The following is a 15,852-nucleotide window of genomic DNA, read 5'->3' as shown; positions in this document are numbered from 1 at the left end:
TATTGGCCCTTTTATGTCCACATTTCAGAATCAGCTTATCAGATATTAGGAAAATCCCTGTTGGGGTTCTAATTAGAGTTGCTAGAATTGATAGATCAATCTGGGGAAAATTACCACCTTTGCAATACTGAATCTTTCTCTCTCGAAGCATAATAGGTCTGTCTATTTATTTAGGTCTTTTCTAATAAGCTTCAATAACATAATCTGAAAAGTGTTGCTCTTCTATATTATAGAGGTCCTCATATATGCTCATTCATATGCATGGTTAAATATCATAACATTCTAAATATTTTACTATAACTATAAACATCTCACCTATTTTCCTTGAAACACAGAGAATGGGAAATTGTTTCGTGCACAAAAGCAGCAACAAGATATATATGAGCATTCTTACAACCAATGTATTAAAAGCTAATCCAGAATGCTAGCCTTCATTTTTCAGCTTGAGATCATTATCTTACATAATACTGTGTAAGAAGCTTTGTTTTTAATGCTAAAAATTCACATCACAATTCAAAGTTCACTTTTTTTCCCTTGAGGCTCTAACTGAATTAATATGTCTCTGTCCAGACATTGCATTTTTTTTTTTGGGTAGGAATAAAAATGGTCTGGCTCAGATATCAAAATGGAAAATCAGGAGAGCAAGTGCCAGATTACACGGAATTTGATTACATTCAGAATACTCAAAGAGAATTTTATTTGTTGTTACTTACCTAGTTTTTTTCCTAACCACTTTGGTTCTCTAATATAGTAAGCTATTGAAGCATTTGTAAAAGGAGGTATTCTTTAGTCCATGAGAAGCTGAAACTCTAACCAGTTCTCTGGTGGATTTCACTCTAGATGGCCACCATAGTCATTTTGTGTGCTTTAAACACTAAGTTTACAGACGTAAAGTCTTTGTTTTCTGTCTTAGTCATTCCCAATTACCAAGAATTACGTATGTTTTTATTGTTTAATATGGAGGCCAAGATACAGTCCATTTTCAGTTTTCAACTCTTTGTACTGGACAACGACATTAAAAATTAGAGCATTTAGGGGCACCTGGATGGCTCAGTTGGTTGAGTGTCCAACTCTTGATTTCTGCTCAGATCATGATCCCAGGATCGTGGGATCAAGCCCTATGTTGGGCTCCACACACAGTGTGGAGCCTGCTTAAGATTCTCTCTCCCTCTCTCTCTCTCTCTCTCTCAAAAAAAAAAAAAAAAATTAGAAGCATTTAATATTCATGCTTAAATGTCATGTTTTTTTCCAAGGTATAGAACTTCTTTTTGCCAAAGGATAGCATTAGCCTGTTGTTTTTTGTCTATGGCTCTTTCTGCATCCTTATGGATTCCCTAACTCCCTTTTTTCTTAAGCTTAAGGTGAAAATCTTCCCCTGAAGATGTTTGAGCCTTGTCCACATAGTACCTAATTCCATTGGATCTCCTTACTGATTTACAAAATTTCCCCTCTACTCTTATTAGGAACAAAATGTTGTTAATGCTTCTATAAATACCATCATTGGAACTGATTGGGATCTTTAGGAGTCAGAGAGATTTATTTACTTCTAATTGCTGGAATTAGTGTCTCTGTTCAGTGCTTCAGGGAGCCTACTAATTTCAGTGTCATTTACTTCTTTGGGGCTTAGCAGCTGCTTTGTGGAAATAAAGGTTAATGGCCTCATTCAAATGCAATACATTGCGATGAATCTGATGTGTGGTTTTCCCTCACATCAGGAATAGATGCTCTTCTTTTTCCTGTGTGGAAAGCATTGCTTTCTTTTATCGTTTTCTTTTCTTCTTTCTCTCAGTTTCCCTCCCTCACTTCCTTTCCTCTCCCTCCCTCCCTATCTCTCTCTCTAATGCAGTCACGCTTCTCATGTGGCTTTTAACAGTTTGATTTCAGTGTGGGCTTTGCCATGTTTATTTTAATTGTTATTCACGTAGAATCTTGTATGTGCAAATTTCTCTTTCATCAAATGTGGGGCAATTTTTTTTTCTTTAATTGTTTCACTGCCTTATTCTCTTTCTTTTCTCCTTCTGGTATGTCCATTTACACGTATGCTGGATTGTTTGATGTCATATAGTGGGTCTCCGAGGCTCTGTTAAATTTTTTTAAATGACTTTTGTTTGTTGTTCACCTTGAATGATTTCTTAGATGATTACCTTCAAGTTCCCTTAGTTTTTCCTCTGTAATTTCTATTTGGCTGTTAAATCTACCCAGTGAAGTTTTTTATTTGTGAAATTTTGATTTTTAGAATTTTTCATTTGGTTCTTTTCTCTCTGTCTCTTTCATGAGATTTTTGTCTCCTGAGATTTTATTTACTGAAAACATGTTTTGTTTTACTTTATTGAGGAGAGTAATAATAGTTACTTTAAAATCCTTATCTGTCAGTTTCAACATGTGATTCATCCCAGAGTCAGACTAAAAAATGGGATCCATTTTGACTTTCGTATGTCAGTAATTTTGAATCATCCTTTTATGAAGGATAGAATGTAGAGGTTCTGGATTCTATTATTTTTCTATGATGAATGTTACTTTCTTTGTAGGTAATTTTCTTGCATGGATTTGAACTGTAAACTCTGTCTCTTGGGAGCAGCTCTGGTCTCAGTTCAGACATTTTGTGTGTAACTGAACTGCTGTGATTCTGTTTCTGGTGGTTAAGGATCTGTCAGAGATGTGAGCAGAATTAGAGGATTCCCCCTCTCTGGCTCATTCCGTTCCAGGATTTTTCTAGTCTTTTCATCAGTGTTTCCTGGCTTCGTTCTTCTGGTTCACCAGACAAAACAAAACAAAACAAAACAAAACAAAACAAAACTGAGACGTTTTCTGCATGTACCCCTGATGCTGCTGAGCCTGACTCCTGGAATGCACTTAGCTTCAAGCTGAATGCCAACGAAAGGGGAACTTCCTTGTATAGTTCCTCATCTGCCCTTCTCCAAGCAAACTTGCCCTTCCTACCAGAGTCAGCAAGCTTCTGTTCACATTTTAGTATATCCAGGTAGTTGCTTTTAGCATTATGTACAAGTTTTATAGATGTTTTCTGCTGGGCAATGGTCTAGTAGGGTCTTTGTCGCGTTTGAAAACAGAATTTTATCCCCTCCTGGGACTTTGAATCTTACAGAGTCACTTGTCACCTTGATTAAACCCACAGCCTCCTAACAGGTCCCTCTTTCTACTCTTGCGCCCTAAGATCTATTCTCAACACCTCAGTCACAGGGATCCTGTTCAAACGTAACAGGAACTTCCAGTGTCTCCCCATTTCACTCACAGTAAAGCCATAAATGCTTAAAATGTCCTACTCTGCCTATCTGAAACTCCTCATCCTTGGCTTCCACGTCACATACTCACTGCGCTTTGCATCTTACTTTTCTGACGGCTCATTCAACAAGTCTATGCTTCAGGCTCTGCTCCTCTAATCCTGAAAGGTGGATCCAGCCTAAAAACATGGCCCTTGGCAGTCTGGTCTTTCTTCATTCCACTTTCTTCTACAGAGATCTCATCGACTTTCACACTTTAAACTTACATGACAGGGCAATGAATGAGGCTTCTCCTTTTCTCAGGAGAAGGAGCCCTGGAGCCAATGCTGAAGGCAAAGAGGCCTGAAGTATTCCCCACTTTCTCAACGGGGCTGCAAATTGCTCTGCTGTAAGGAGAATTAAGAGCTTCTGGGCTAAGGGTATTCTTGAACTTTCTTCCGCCAACCATCTGCCCAGATTTGAGTGAGCGCAGAGGGAAACTATAGAGCGCATTTGATCAGGCGCTAGCTCCGTTGGCCGGAGGGAGGGGCTGATGGAACTTTCCTCCTCTGAGGATCTGCGCCCCTCCGCCAGGAGGCACTGCGCGCCGGGGAAGCGGAACCCAGCCGCGCGCGCCACTGCTTCCGGCCGGGCGCGGGGCGCGGTGCACCACCGGCTACCCGCTCAGCCCGGCATGGAGGAGCGCGGCGGTGCCGAGCCCACGCCGGGCTGCAGCGGCCTGGGCCCAGGCGGCGTTCGCGGCGGCGGCGCCCACTCATGGGCCCCGGAGGACGCCTGGATGGGCACTCACCCTAAGGTCAGAAGGCGCGAGAGGAGCAGGGCGCCGGTCCAGGCCCCTACCCCAGGTGGAAGGCCGCGCCGCCCCTTCGGCCCTCGACTGCCTTGGGGGCCCTGGCGCCGAGTTTGCGCGCGAACCTCGCGGAGGGGGACCCGTGTGCACACTGCCTGTTGCAGCCAGTTGTTTTTGTTGGTTTCAGTGAGTTGAACTATTGTTCTGACACCCCACTCCGACACACACACACACACACACACACACACACACACACACCCCAGCCAGAGTTGAACTATTGCTCGGACACCCCACTCCGACACACACACACACACACACACGCACGCACGCACCCCAGCCAGAGTTGAACTATTGCTCGGACACCCCACCCCCGACACACACACACACACACACACACACACACACACACCCTCCCCCCCAGCCATTCCAGTTGAACTATTGCTCGGACACCCCACCCCCGACACACACACACACACACACCCTCCCCCCCAGCCATTCCAGGGCAAGACATTAAATCCAGCGCCTCTCAAGGCAGAGCCCAGTAATAACGTAGGGCTCCTCCTGAGAAGGGTCTCATTTAATCCTTGCAGTAACCCAACAACCACAGCAAAAACAGTCTGCGAGCCTTGGATGCATAAGAAGATAAAAGTTTAGGCACAGCTACCTTTGCACTTAGCATTGAGCCCAGAGTGTGCCGTTGTGATTTTGCTGAAGTACGAATTCCTAATTTTTCTGATATCTTTTAAAATTTGAATACATTCTTCCCCAAAGCAAAACTGCTTAATAATGTGGGTGTATTTTTTGGTAAAGCAGCAAAGAAGATAGAGCACCTTGCTTGCTTCTGTTTGGCAAATTGCTGCCTTGGACCAGTAATTCCCAAACAATGAACGGACAGTGAATGGAGATGGGGGTTTTGTAGGAATCTCAGAGAGGGGTCTAGTAACTTTAGTACCATTGCAGTCTTCTGCTGGGGAGCAGTATGCCATAGATAATTATCTAAAAACAGTCAAGGAAAGAAACATTTTTGAAGATAGAAGTCTGAAAAGAGTTCACCCCTTTTCATGTTCTCTTTCTTGATTTTATCCTCCTCCTCTGTCCCCTTATTCCTGGTCAAGGTGAGAAAAACAAACATGGAGATGTTACTCAGTGCCCTAAAAAGAGACAGATATCATATGTTTTCACTCATATGTGGATCTTGAGAAACTTAACAGAAGACTGTGGGGGAAGGGAAGGAGAAGAAATATATACAGAGAGGGAGGGAGGCAAACCATAAGAAACTCTTAAATACGGAGAACAAACTGAGGGTTGGAAAGGTGGACGATAGGGGAAAATGGTTGATGGGCATTGAGAGGGCACTTGTTGGACTAAGCACTGGGTGTTGTATGTAAGCGATGAATCACAGGAATCTACCCCCAAAACCAAGAGCACACTGTATACCCTGTATGTTAGCCATTTTGACAATAAATTATATTTTTTTTAAAAAGGGAGAATAATCATAACACCCTTAAGAAGCATGAACCCAATAGTTCTCTGCCTGAGACTTTGAGTAACTGCCGGACTCTGAAAACCTGTTATGTCACCAGCTTTGTGATTTTTTGAGGGGGGCCAGGGAGAAGTTTTCAAATTGCATTGTTCCTCAGTTTCCTCATCTGTAAAATGGGGATAGTAATAGTACTTACTTTAGAGGGTCATTACCGGATTAAATCAGTTAATGTAAAGCACTGAACATTTAGTAAGTACTATATAGTATATATAAAATATATATAGTATGCAACATCAATTTCATTATATTGGTCTCATGCTTAGAAATCCTCAGTGTTTCTTTATGGGTAAAATTCAAACTTTTGGTTTGACTATCAAGACCCTTGCAACCTGGTCTCCAGTCACCTTTTCATTGTCATTTTCAAACACATCTGAGGTATGAGGGGGACAACTAATAAAACCCCTGTTCTCCCGGACCTGTACACACTTAGGACAAAGCTAGTCGGAGAAAGGACTGAAAGTTTATACCCATGTGGGTCTGCCGATGCCTCACCTCTACTTTAGGCCTGCTCACCCACTGAGTCACTGGGATAGTTGGAAAACCTCAGGCTTCCCTTGCAGGCATAGCCCACTGAAGAATGCTCCCCCAGCGCTGACCAACAAGTCTGAACGAAGCGGGAGTGGTATTTTAGCAGACTTTCTTCACAGGCAAACAGAGACCATGGAAATAGTGGCTTCCACAAACATGCTGCAACAGAAATCCTATTTAAAAAATGTTTTGGGGTGCCTGCGTGGCTCAGTCGAGTCGGTTCAGCGTCTGACTCTTGATTTTGACTCCCATGGTTCATGAGTTCAAGCTCCTCATCAGGCTCTGCTCTAACAGAGTGGACCCTGCTTGGGATTCTGTCTCCCTCTCTCTCTCTGCCCCTCCTTCACTCACACTCACTCTACCTCTCTCTCTCTCTCTCTCTCTTTTTCTCAAAATAAACATTTAATGATTTTTTTTTTAAAGTCTCTATTCTTGGCAGATAGGTTTCTTTAGAGGCCCTTGAGTATGTGTGGCTTATTCCCACCTGTGTGTGATTATTCACACTGTTACCCTGACTTCTCTATTTCCTCAAATCATATCTGCCTTTCAGGGCCCAACTTGTATCCATCTCTGCCATGAAACATTCACAAACTGATCCACCTGAGTAGAGCTCTGACTTGTGTCATGGTTTCTTTTTTATTCTACACACTGGTTTTTCATCACTTACTGTCATGAGTTCTTATTTGCCTAACAGTTGCAAGTGTGCATGTGTTTGCCTTAACAATTTCAGGTTTTTTGGTTTTTTTTTTGTTTTTTTTTTTTTTTAGAGATGGGGATCAGGTATTAATTGCCTTCTAACTTGCACTATACCTAGAAGAAAGTCTTCTACTTTTTTGTATATGTGTAATGAGTAATTGATCGAGTGAAAGAAAATATTAAGACATTCTCACCTCTCTGACAATTACATTTTCATTTCCAGTATTTAGAAATGATGGAATTAGATATAGGAGATGCCAGCCAAGTTTACATAGCATTCTTGGTTTACCTGGACCTCATGGAGAGTAAGTTATTTGTTTTATTGTTTTGTTGTTGGGCCTGTGGTGGGGGGGCTGGAGGGTTGGGTTGGGCTATGGCATTTCTTCATTCATATACTTTGAGAATTACTGGGTAACAGAAAATACTAGAAAGTGAAGAGAAGATAATATGGGTGATGTTTGCTCAGCAGAGTATTAGGTGGAAGTTTAGAATTTTATCTTTTATTTTTGATTAACATTATTGTCCATTCAATGATGCACTTTCAGGTAAAAGTTGGCATGAAGTAAATTGTGTGGGCTTACCAGATCTGCAGCTCATCTGCCTTGTCGGTACTGAGATAGAAGGAGAAGGATTACAGACTGTGGTGCCTACACCCATCAGTGCTTCCCTCAGCCATAACAGGTAGGCGGGTGATTTTGGGCTTTATCAGGTTGTTTCCTTTCCACCAGGAATCATTAAATTCACAGTAGTAAATATTTTTAAAGGAATATAGGGTACAGAGATCATAGCTTTACTCTGGGCTATTTGAGGACTGAGTTAAATATAAACATTTAACAAATATTTAGCACTTATTGTATGGTCAGTACTTTTTCAGAGAAGGAATATATATGTTAGAAATACTGTCCTTAAGGAAACAGAAAATGTCTTCATTCTTATAAGGAGGCAAGACCTTATAGTTGAAACACAGATATTTTAAGATATACCATAATAATTGGTACGGGTAATATTTGCTTTAGATGTTGGGGAAGAGTGTGATTAACCTGCAAGTTGAAATCAAAGAAAGTGTCATGCGTTTCTGGAACCTTTTTAAAAAATCTTAGTTACACATAGTTGGAAAACATGTCTTTATTTCATGACACATTCTCCAAATCAACCTCCCAAAACAAAACTAGATTCTTGGCAGTAACTTAGAGCTAACTTTGTGGGTCTCCTCCTTCTCTGTTTCCCAGAAAAAGGCATATATATATGCCTTATATAAAGGGCATGTAATCTTTTGAGGCTGACTTTATGCACTCTATATTATACTGCTGAAATTCACCCATTGTTCTGTATGTGTATTATATTCCATCGTGTGATGGTACCATAGTTTTCACATCCACCCTCCTGATGATGGAGTGTTGTAATGTTCAACTTTAGGGGATAATTTCAAACTGTTTTCCAAAGTGGTTGCCTCACTTCACTTTCTACCTGCAATGTAAACAAGATATTTTGGAGTAGTATTGTCTCTGACATTTAGTATTGTCAGATTTTAAGATTTTTGCCAGTTGAATGAGTTATCTCTTGGTAGTGTTCATTTGCATTTTTCTGATCTCTGATAATGAACATTTATTTATATATTTATTTTTTCTTTTCTTGAGAAATTCCTGTTCATATCCTTTGCCTATTGGATTATTTGTAGTTTTCTCATTGACTTGTAGGAGTTCTTTATATATTCTTGATAATAATCATTTTGGTTGTTTCCCGGTTTTTAAATCTGTTTTCAGGTATTTTTTTGATGAATAACAGTTCTTAATTTGAATATAATCATATTATATATTTTTAATAATCAATGTCTTTGTGTCTGGGTTAAGAAATATTTCCTTTCTAGACAAATATCATATGACTTCACTCATATGAGGACTTTAAGAGACAAAACAGATGAACATAAGGGAAGGGAAACAAAAATAATATAAAAACAGGGAGGGGGACAAAACATAAGAGACTCAAATATGGAGAACAAACAGAGGGTTACTGGAGGAACTTTATTTTCATGTGGATAATCATTTTTTTCTACTTGCATTTTCTGAATAGTCCCTTCTTTCCTCATTATCTGACATATCACCTCTGTCATTTTCCAAAGCTCCATCTGTGCATTGGCTTATTTCTGGGCTCTCTTTATATTCCATTTGTCAATATACCTATGCTTGTGCCAGTGCCACATTTTCGTAATTTCTGCTTCAGAAGTCCTGGTATCTGGTTATCAAGTTTCCCCTTCCTGCTTTTTTCCTTTAGAAGCTGTAGCAGGCACCTTCTAACCTGGCTTCCTGTACTCCAGTAATCACACCCTTGTGTAATTCCCTGTCCTTGAGTGTGGTCTGTGCTTATTGACTGGCTTGTAACAAATAAAATGAGACAGAAACAATGGGATGTTACTTCTAAGATGACATTACAAATGACCATGGCTTCTATCTTGGGCACTCTGTCTCTCTTTCTTGTTCTGAGGGAAGCCAGCTGTCCTGTGAACTGTCATTCAGAAAGGCTGAAAATAGAAGAGTAAAAAAATTATTGATAGAGTAAAATTCTTTCAAAAAAAATTTTTTTTTAATGTTTATTTTTGAGAGAGAGAGACAGAGTGTGAAATGGGGAGGGGCCGAGAGAGGGAGACACAAATTCAAAACAGACTTCAGCCTCTGAGCTGTTAGCATAGAGCCCATCGCGGGGATGGAATCCATGAACTGTGAGATCATGACCTTAAGTCGGACACTTAACCGTCTGAGCCACCCAGGCACCCATCATGGAGCAAGATTCTTGAGAGATGGGAAGGGATGGATTCAAGGAAATAGTTGAGATCAATATTGAGCTAAAGGAGGAGGATCCTAGCTTCTGAGCTTGTGAGTCAGGAAGAAAGGACAAATAAAAACATAGCTATATTTGGGTAGGTGTATTAAGCGTGGAAGATGGCATAGCACCTTAAATTCCAACATGAAGGACTTTGATAAATACCTGTTTTTTCTGGTTCACTATGATCGAGGTAAAAAGAGCACTGGACTAAAAACTTAAGACCTGGGTTCTGGTCTTGGCACTGACACTTAATATTTTGTTTGATGGTTGGTGACATACCTAATTTCTCTGGGTTTCAGTTTCTTTGTCCTTTATTGAGGGGTCTAGATTATCCATAGATAATATGTAAGATCCCTTCCAAATCAAAGCTATTATAATTGGTTACTTTTATTGTTATATTCTATAAATTACACTAATTTTTAGATTTCTATTAGTATTTTTGTATGGCTTTGTATAATTCGTTATGAGAATTGTGTTTTGATATATCAAGCTATTCACACCCTTCTCTTAGGGGCCCTTTATTGTGAGATTTTTTTGTGTGTTTGGATCACAAATAGTTGATAGAGTTGACATCAAATTTGATCACTGATACTTTGTATTTTTCACTAGCATGATTTCCAAGCCTTTCTATATCTAAAAGGCTTAATAATTCATTCCTTAAAACTCCCCCTCTGTGTCTTTTAGTTATTGCAACAAATACTATATTATCTAGTATTATTGTTATATTATTTGTTTGGACAAGGAACTACCATTTTTAATTAACCTGAACTTAATCCTAAAAAATAAAATCAGTAGTCTATTTGAATCAAAATGATTTCATAAGTCTAGAGGTACAAATTTGAGTCCTATTAATTTCTAGTTCTTGCCAACTGATGATTATTGATTTTCCAGCTTTATTGCATAAAGCTTGTTTTCTTCTTAAATAGAATTAGTTGAAAGGATAACTTAGTAAGCCATTTTTACACTCTTGCATTTAATAACTCAGAGGGCTTAAGTCTTTGTATATTGGTTTTTATATAAATATTCATAGTTATATTAGCAGTAGAATAATAATATAGAAAATAGCATAAATGAGGCTCAGCACCTATTAGATTTATTATGCCTTTTATGGCATAAAATTTTCTCAACTCAAAGTATGCAAATAACTTTTTAACAAATAAAGATTTGTGTGTGTGAATGAGAGAATGTGTGTTTGGTATGGTTCCTCGGTCTTTAACAGGAACGATATTTTAGGTAGTAGGCATACTTTTATCTGTTTTTACTTCCATGAATGCTTTATATGTAAAATGTTATGTATCTAACAGTAATGCTGTAATTTCCGACATTTGTGGTTAATGTAGGAATTTTCCTTCATTAGTAACATAGAGGAGAAAATTGTTGGCTTTAAATCTTTGGCAGCCTCGCATAGGTAAGAAATTCATTGAGATCTGTCCAAAAAGTATTTGGGTAGGACCTTGTGAGGGTAGCTCACCATAAAAATATATGTAAGAGAGCTAACAGCTCTTACTTTTCTCAATAATAAATCACTGTGTTTATTTTTAAACATCATTATTTGTCATATAATATTGCTGAGGCTTTTTAGTCTTTACTTACCAAATATTTATTGAGTGTTATGTGTCAGGCAGTGATCTAAGTACTGGGGATACCACGTTAATCAATACAACTCCCTTTTTTGGTATAAGTGACATACAACATCATATTAGCTTTCAGAAGTACAATATAATGATTTGGTATTTGTATACATTGTAAAATGATCATCACAACAAGCCTAGTCAAGATCTGTCACCTTATGTAGTTTACAGAATTTGTTTTCTTGTAGTGAGAACTTTTGTGATCTACTCTCTTAGCCATTTTCAAATATGCAATATAGTATTATAAATTGTGGTTGCCGTGTTATACATTATATTCCCATAATTTATTTATTTTATCGGAACCCTGTACCTTTTGACTCCCTCAACCCATTTTGTCTACTGCCTACCCCCTGCCTCTGACAACCACGAATCTGTTGTCTGTATCTAGGGACTTTTTTTTTTTTTTTAAGATTCCACATGTAAATGAGATCAGATGGTACTTAAGACATCTCCTTAAAAATAGTGTTCTAGCGCTAAATGTTGGTGTGGAAAATAAATTTTATTTCATTTTTTGGTAATTTTTGGATGGAATCTAATAAAAACAATTCTCCTTTGTTCTGAGATTTCATTAAATGTGTAATTTGGGACTGTCTCAACTTATTTTATTGTTAGGTAATTGAATAACAAGGATAATGGAGTACGAGTATGGAAAAGTACTTTATAGAAGGTTGTAGCAGGATCCAGAGGAAGGACAGGAAAAACCCCCTGAAGGTGGTAAGAGGCCATGTTTTAGCAGGACAACTACAAGTAATTAAGCATGATTGCCTGGCTGTATGCATGGTGTCTGGTTCAGAGTAGATGCTTAATAATGTTGGATAAGGTAGCTGATGAAGAAATGAGTAAATAGAACTCATGAAAAAATAGGGAAGTATGGGAAATGAGGCGGAAAAGGTTACCTAGATTATGAAAGCCATCACTGATTTCAATTTTTTGCTATCAAAGGTTGTATGGTAATGAAGAGCCTATAAGTATATCTTTGTTGTCATGTATGAGAGTTTCTCTGGTGAAAGTCTAGAGGTAGAATGGCTGGGACTTCTAGCATTTACACCTTCCCTTTTACTGATTGTTAGTAAATTGCTCCTGCATATGCTGTATGTTAGCCAACTTGACAATAAATAATATTTAAAAAAATAAAGTTCAAAACTACAAAAAAAGGTTATTGGTTTATAGTCTCATAATATGTAAGTTTTCATGAGTAGGGGAAGACATTTACACATAACTGACAGATTCATAGTATATGAATAACTTATGTGACTCCAGGAAAAACAAACCAACAAAAAACATGGACAGAAACAGACAAGTCACAGAAAAGGAACTCAAATGGCTCAACTCCATTTGTAGCCAGGGAAAGAGAAACCTAAAATGTGCTCATTGGAGGTTTGTCTTCACTATGCAGAAGCTTTTCAGACAGTGCACATTGTTACTGTTTGACAAAAAAGAAGGTATTAACTTATGGGGGAGTCTTTGAATAGGGCTACAGCTAGCTCAGAGAGTGCCTTTGAATTAGAGATACTCCTCCTGGACTGACAAAAGTCTCTTCACCAGGACTTAAGGCTTGGCAAGCAGCATAAGCCGGATTTCAGACCTGCTTGCATCAGGCATTCTTGTGCAAGGCACAATCTGTGCAATGTACATGAGTCCCTGACCCTGAAGCATGTCTGTTGAGTCCTAGGTTCCACAAAGAACACTGTAAAACTTGCTGCCAGATGGATGGTGTCACTGAAGGGCTTTAAGCAGGGGGAGTGATACTGTAGATTATAACTTGTGGTTGTAAGAGTATTTTGCATTTGTAGACATTACAATATTTCAAAGTATATTCCTAGGTATACTCTCATTTCATCAGTATTAAAATTCTAAATAGTATATAGAGAACTTATTTTATCCCAATTTCACATATAAAAAGCTGAGGTTAAAAATGTATCTTTATTTATACTCTGCTGTTTCCAAAAGATAATGAAGGATTAAGTGAGTTGAACCAAGGTCTCATAGTAGGTAGCGAAGTCTCATAGCTATTAGAGTTCTTTCTATTTTATTGGTGTTTTTTTTATTGAAGTATAGTTAACATACAGTATTATGTTAGTATAACGTAGTGATTTGACAGTTACATACATTATAAGATGTTCACCACGGTAAGTGAGTATAGTTACCATGTGTCACCATACAAAGTTATATAATTATTGACTGTAGTCTCCATGTTACACTTTTCATCCTCATGGCTTATTTATTTTTTTACTGGAAGTTTGTACCTCTTAATCCCTTTCACCTATTTTGCCTACCCTCCACCCATTTCTCTCTGGCAACCACCAGTTTGTTCTCTACTTATGAGTCTATTTCTGGGTTTATGTCTGTTTGTTGTTTTGTTTTTTAGATTCCACATTTAAGTGAATTCATGTGGTTTTTATCTTTTTCTGACTTGCTTCATTTAGCATAATATCTTCTGGGTTCATCCATGTTGTTGTGAATGCCAATATTTCATTCTTTTTTTTTATGGCTGAGTAATGTTCCATCATTTATATTACATATATATGATGCACACACACACACACACACCCCACATCTTTACCCATTCAGCTGTTGATGGACACTTGGGTTACCCCATATCTTGGCTATTGTAAATAATGCTGCAGTAAACCTAGGGGTGCATATATCTTTTTGAATTAGTATTTTCATTTTCTTTGGGTAAATACCCAGTAGTGGAATTACTGGGTCATATGGTATTTTTTTTTAAATTTTTTGAGGAGCCTCCATACTGTCTTCCATACTGTTTGCACCAGTTTACATTCCCACCAACAGTGCACAAGTGTTCCCTTTCCTCCATATCCCCGCCAACACGTTGTTTCTTGTCTTAAATCTTTATTGTAAAATAAAACCAGATACAGAAAACTGCACAATAAAAATGTATAGATTGAGTTATATAGCAAACATCTTGAATCCTTGTAACTACCATCAAGCAAAGAAATAGAACTCTTTTCAGCTATCCCCAGACCTCTTCCATGTGCTTTGTTCCAAGCATAACCCTCTCCTTCCCACAAAAGTAACTGTTATTCATAGTTTTATAGTAATAATTTCCTTGTGTTTCCCTATAGTATAGTTGTGCCTTTTTTTTAAGTCAATCTTACTGAGGTAAAATTTATATATTGTAAAAATCACTCATTTTAGGGAAATAGACCTGTGAGTTTTTAATAAATGTATAGTCATGTAACCAATACACAATTCTCCCCAAACTTCCCTCATGTTCCTCTGTCATCAATCCCTACGGTTTTGTCTTTTCCAGAATGTCATATCAATGGAATCATAACCTTTGTGTCATGCTTCCGTCCCTTAGCATAATGCTTTGGAGATTCTTCCATGCTGTTGCCTAAAGTAGTGTGCCCCTTTTTATTGCTGAGTAGTGTTCCATTGTGTGGATGCACCACCATTTGTTTATCCAGGTGCCAGTTGTTGGACATTTGGATTGTTTCTAGTTTGGGGCTTTTATGGATGAAAACACTGTACATATTCTCATATAGGTCTTTGTGTAGACATATGCTTTCAGTTTTCTGGAGTAAACATTTAGGCATTGAAATGTTCATATGGTAAATATATTTTTAATTTTATGAGAAACTGCCAAACTATTTTCCAAAGTGACTGTGTTACTTTCTATACTCACCAGCAAAGTATAAAAGTTCCAGTTGGGTGATCATTTTGGATGATCAGTTTATTTAGTTTTAACCATTTGGATGATCAGTTTATTTAATTTTAGCCATTCAGTTAAGTAGTGATATCTCATTGTGACTTTAAATTTGTATTTCCCTAATGACTAACGATGCTGAGCATCTTTTCATGTACATATTTGCCACCCATACCTTTTCTTTGTCAAGTATCAGCTCAAATCTATTGCTTAAATTTTAAAGGTTGTATTGTGTTCTTCATAAATTGTAAGAGTTCTTTATGTGTTCTAGATGCAATTCTTTTATCAAATATTTTTTTGAAAATATTTTCTTTTAGTCTATGACTTTTATTAATTTCTTTAGAGGAACAGAGGTTTTAATTTTGATTGATGTTCAATTTAATCTTTTTATTTTCTTTTATAGTTTGTCATTTTTGGGTTCTGTGTAAGAAGTGTGTGCTTATTAACCCACAGTCATAAAATTTTCAATTATGTTTTCTTTTGAAATTTTACAGTTTTAGTTTTTACTTTTAGGTCCGTGGTTAATTTTGAGTTGAATTTTATATGTGGTGTGAGCTAAGAGTCAAGATTCTTTTTTTCTTTTTTTGTTTTTGCAAATGCATGTCCCGTTGTTCCAGTGTGATTTAATTACTGTGACACCTGTGTTGAAACTCAGTTGACCGTGTGTGTGCTTCTCTTTCTGGACTCTCTAGTCTGTGCTGTGCTCTGTGTGTCTGTCCTTATGTCAGTGTCACACTGTCTTGGTGACTGTAGCTTTATAGGAAGACTTGAAATCAGGTAGTGTAAGTCTTTCAACTTTGTTCTTTTTCAAAGTTGTTTTTTTTTTTTTTTTTTTTTTTTTTTTGCTATACTAGTCCTTTTATTTTCCATATAAAATTTAAAATCAACTTTATCTCTGCAAATAAATTTATAGAGTTCTTTGTGTCTCATGAATT

At 37.8% G+C, this 15,852-nt stretch overlaps 1 protein-coding gene across 2 annotated transcripts in view; it reads left to right on the top strand.

Moving 5' to 3' along the window:
• Positions 1–3,862: 3,862 nt before the first annotated feature.
• The window catches only part of TSEN15 (tRNA splicing endonuclease subunit 15), a 93,437-nt gene continuing 81,447 nt past the window's right edge, over positions 3,863–15,852 (top strand). Inside the window, exons 1-3 of one of the 2 annotated variants that reach the window (XR_014136421.1) lie at positions 3,863–4,035; positions 7,020–7,101; positions 7,342–7,477. Coding sequence is in view for 1 of the 2 variants with exons in the window: in XM_060643725.3 (XP_060499708.1) it covers positions 3,913–4,035; positions 7,020–7,101; positions 7,342–7,477 (341 nt within the window). In the remaining variant the exon portion in view is untranslated. The remainder of the gene's footprint in view (positions 4,036–7,019; positions 7,102–7,341; positions 7,478–15,852) is intronic. The other variant, XM_060643725.3, reaches the window with a different exon arrangement.

The sequence above is a fragment of the Panthera onca genome, chromosome F1 (assembly GCF_046562875.1).
Source record: "Panthera onca isolate mPanOnc1 chromosome F1, mPanOnc1 haplotype 2, whole genome shotgun sequence".
Taxonomy (NCBI): Eukaryota; Metazoa; Chordata; class Mammalia; order Carnivora; family Felidae; genus Panthera; species Panthera onca.
Note: the sequence above shows the minus strand (reverse complement) of the source record. Positions and strands in the feature narration are given on the sequence as shown.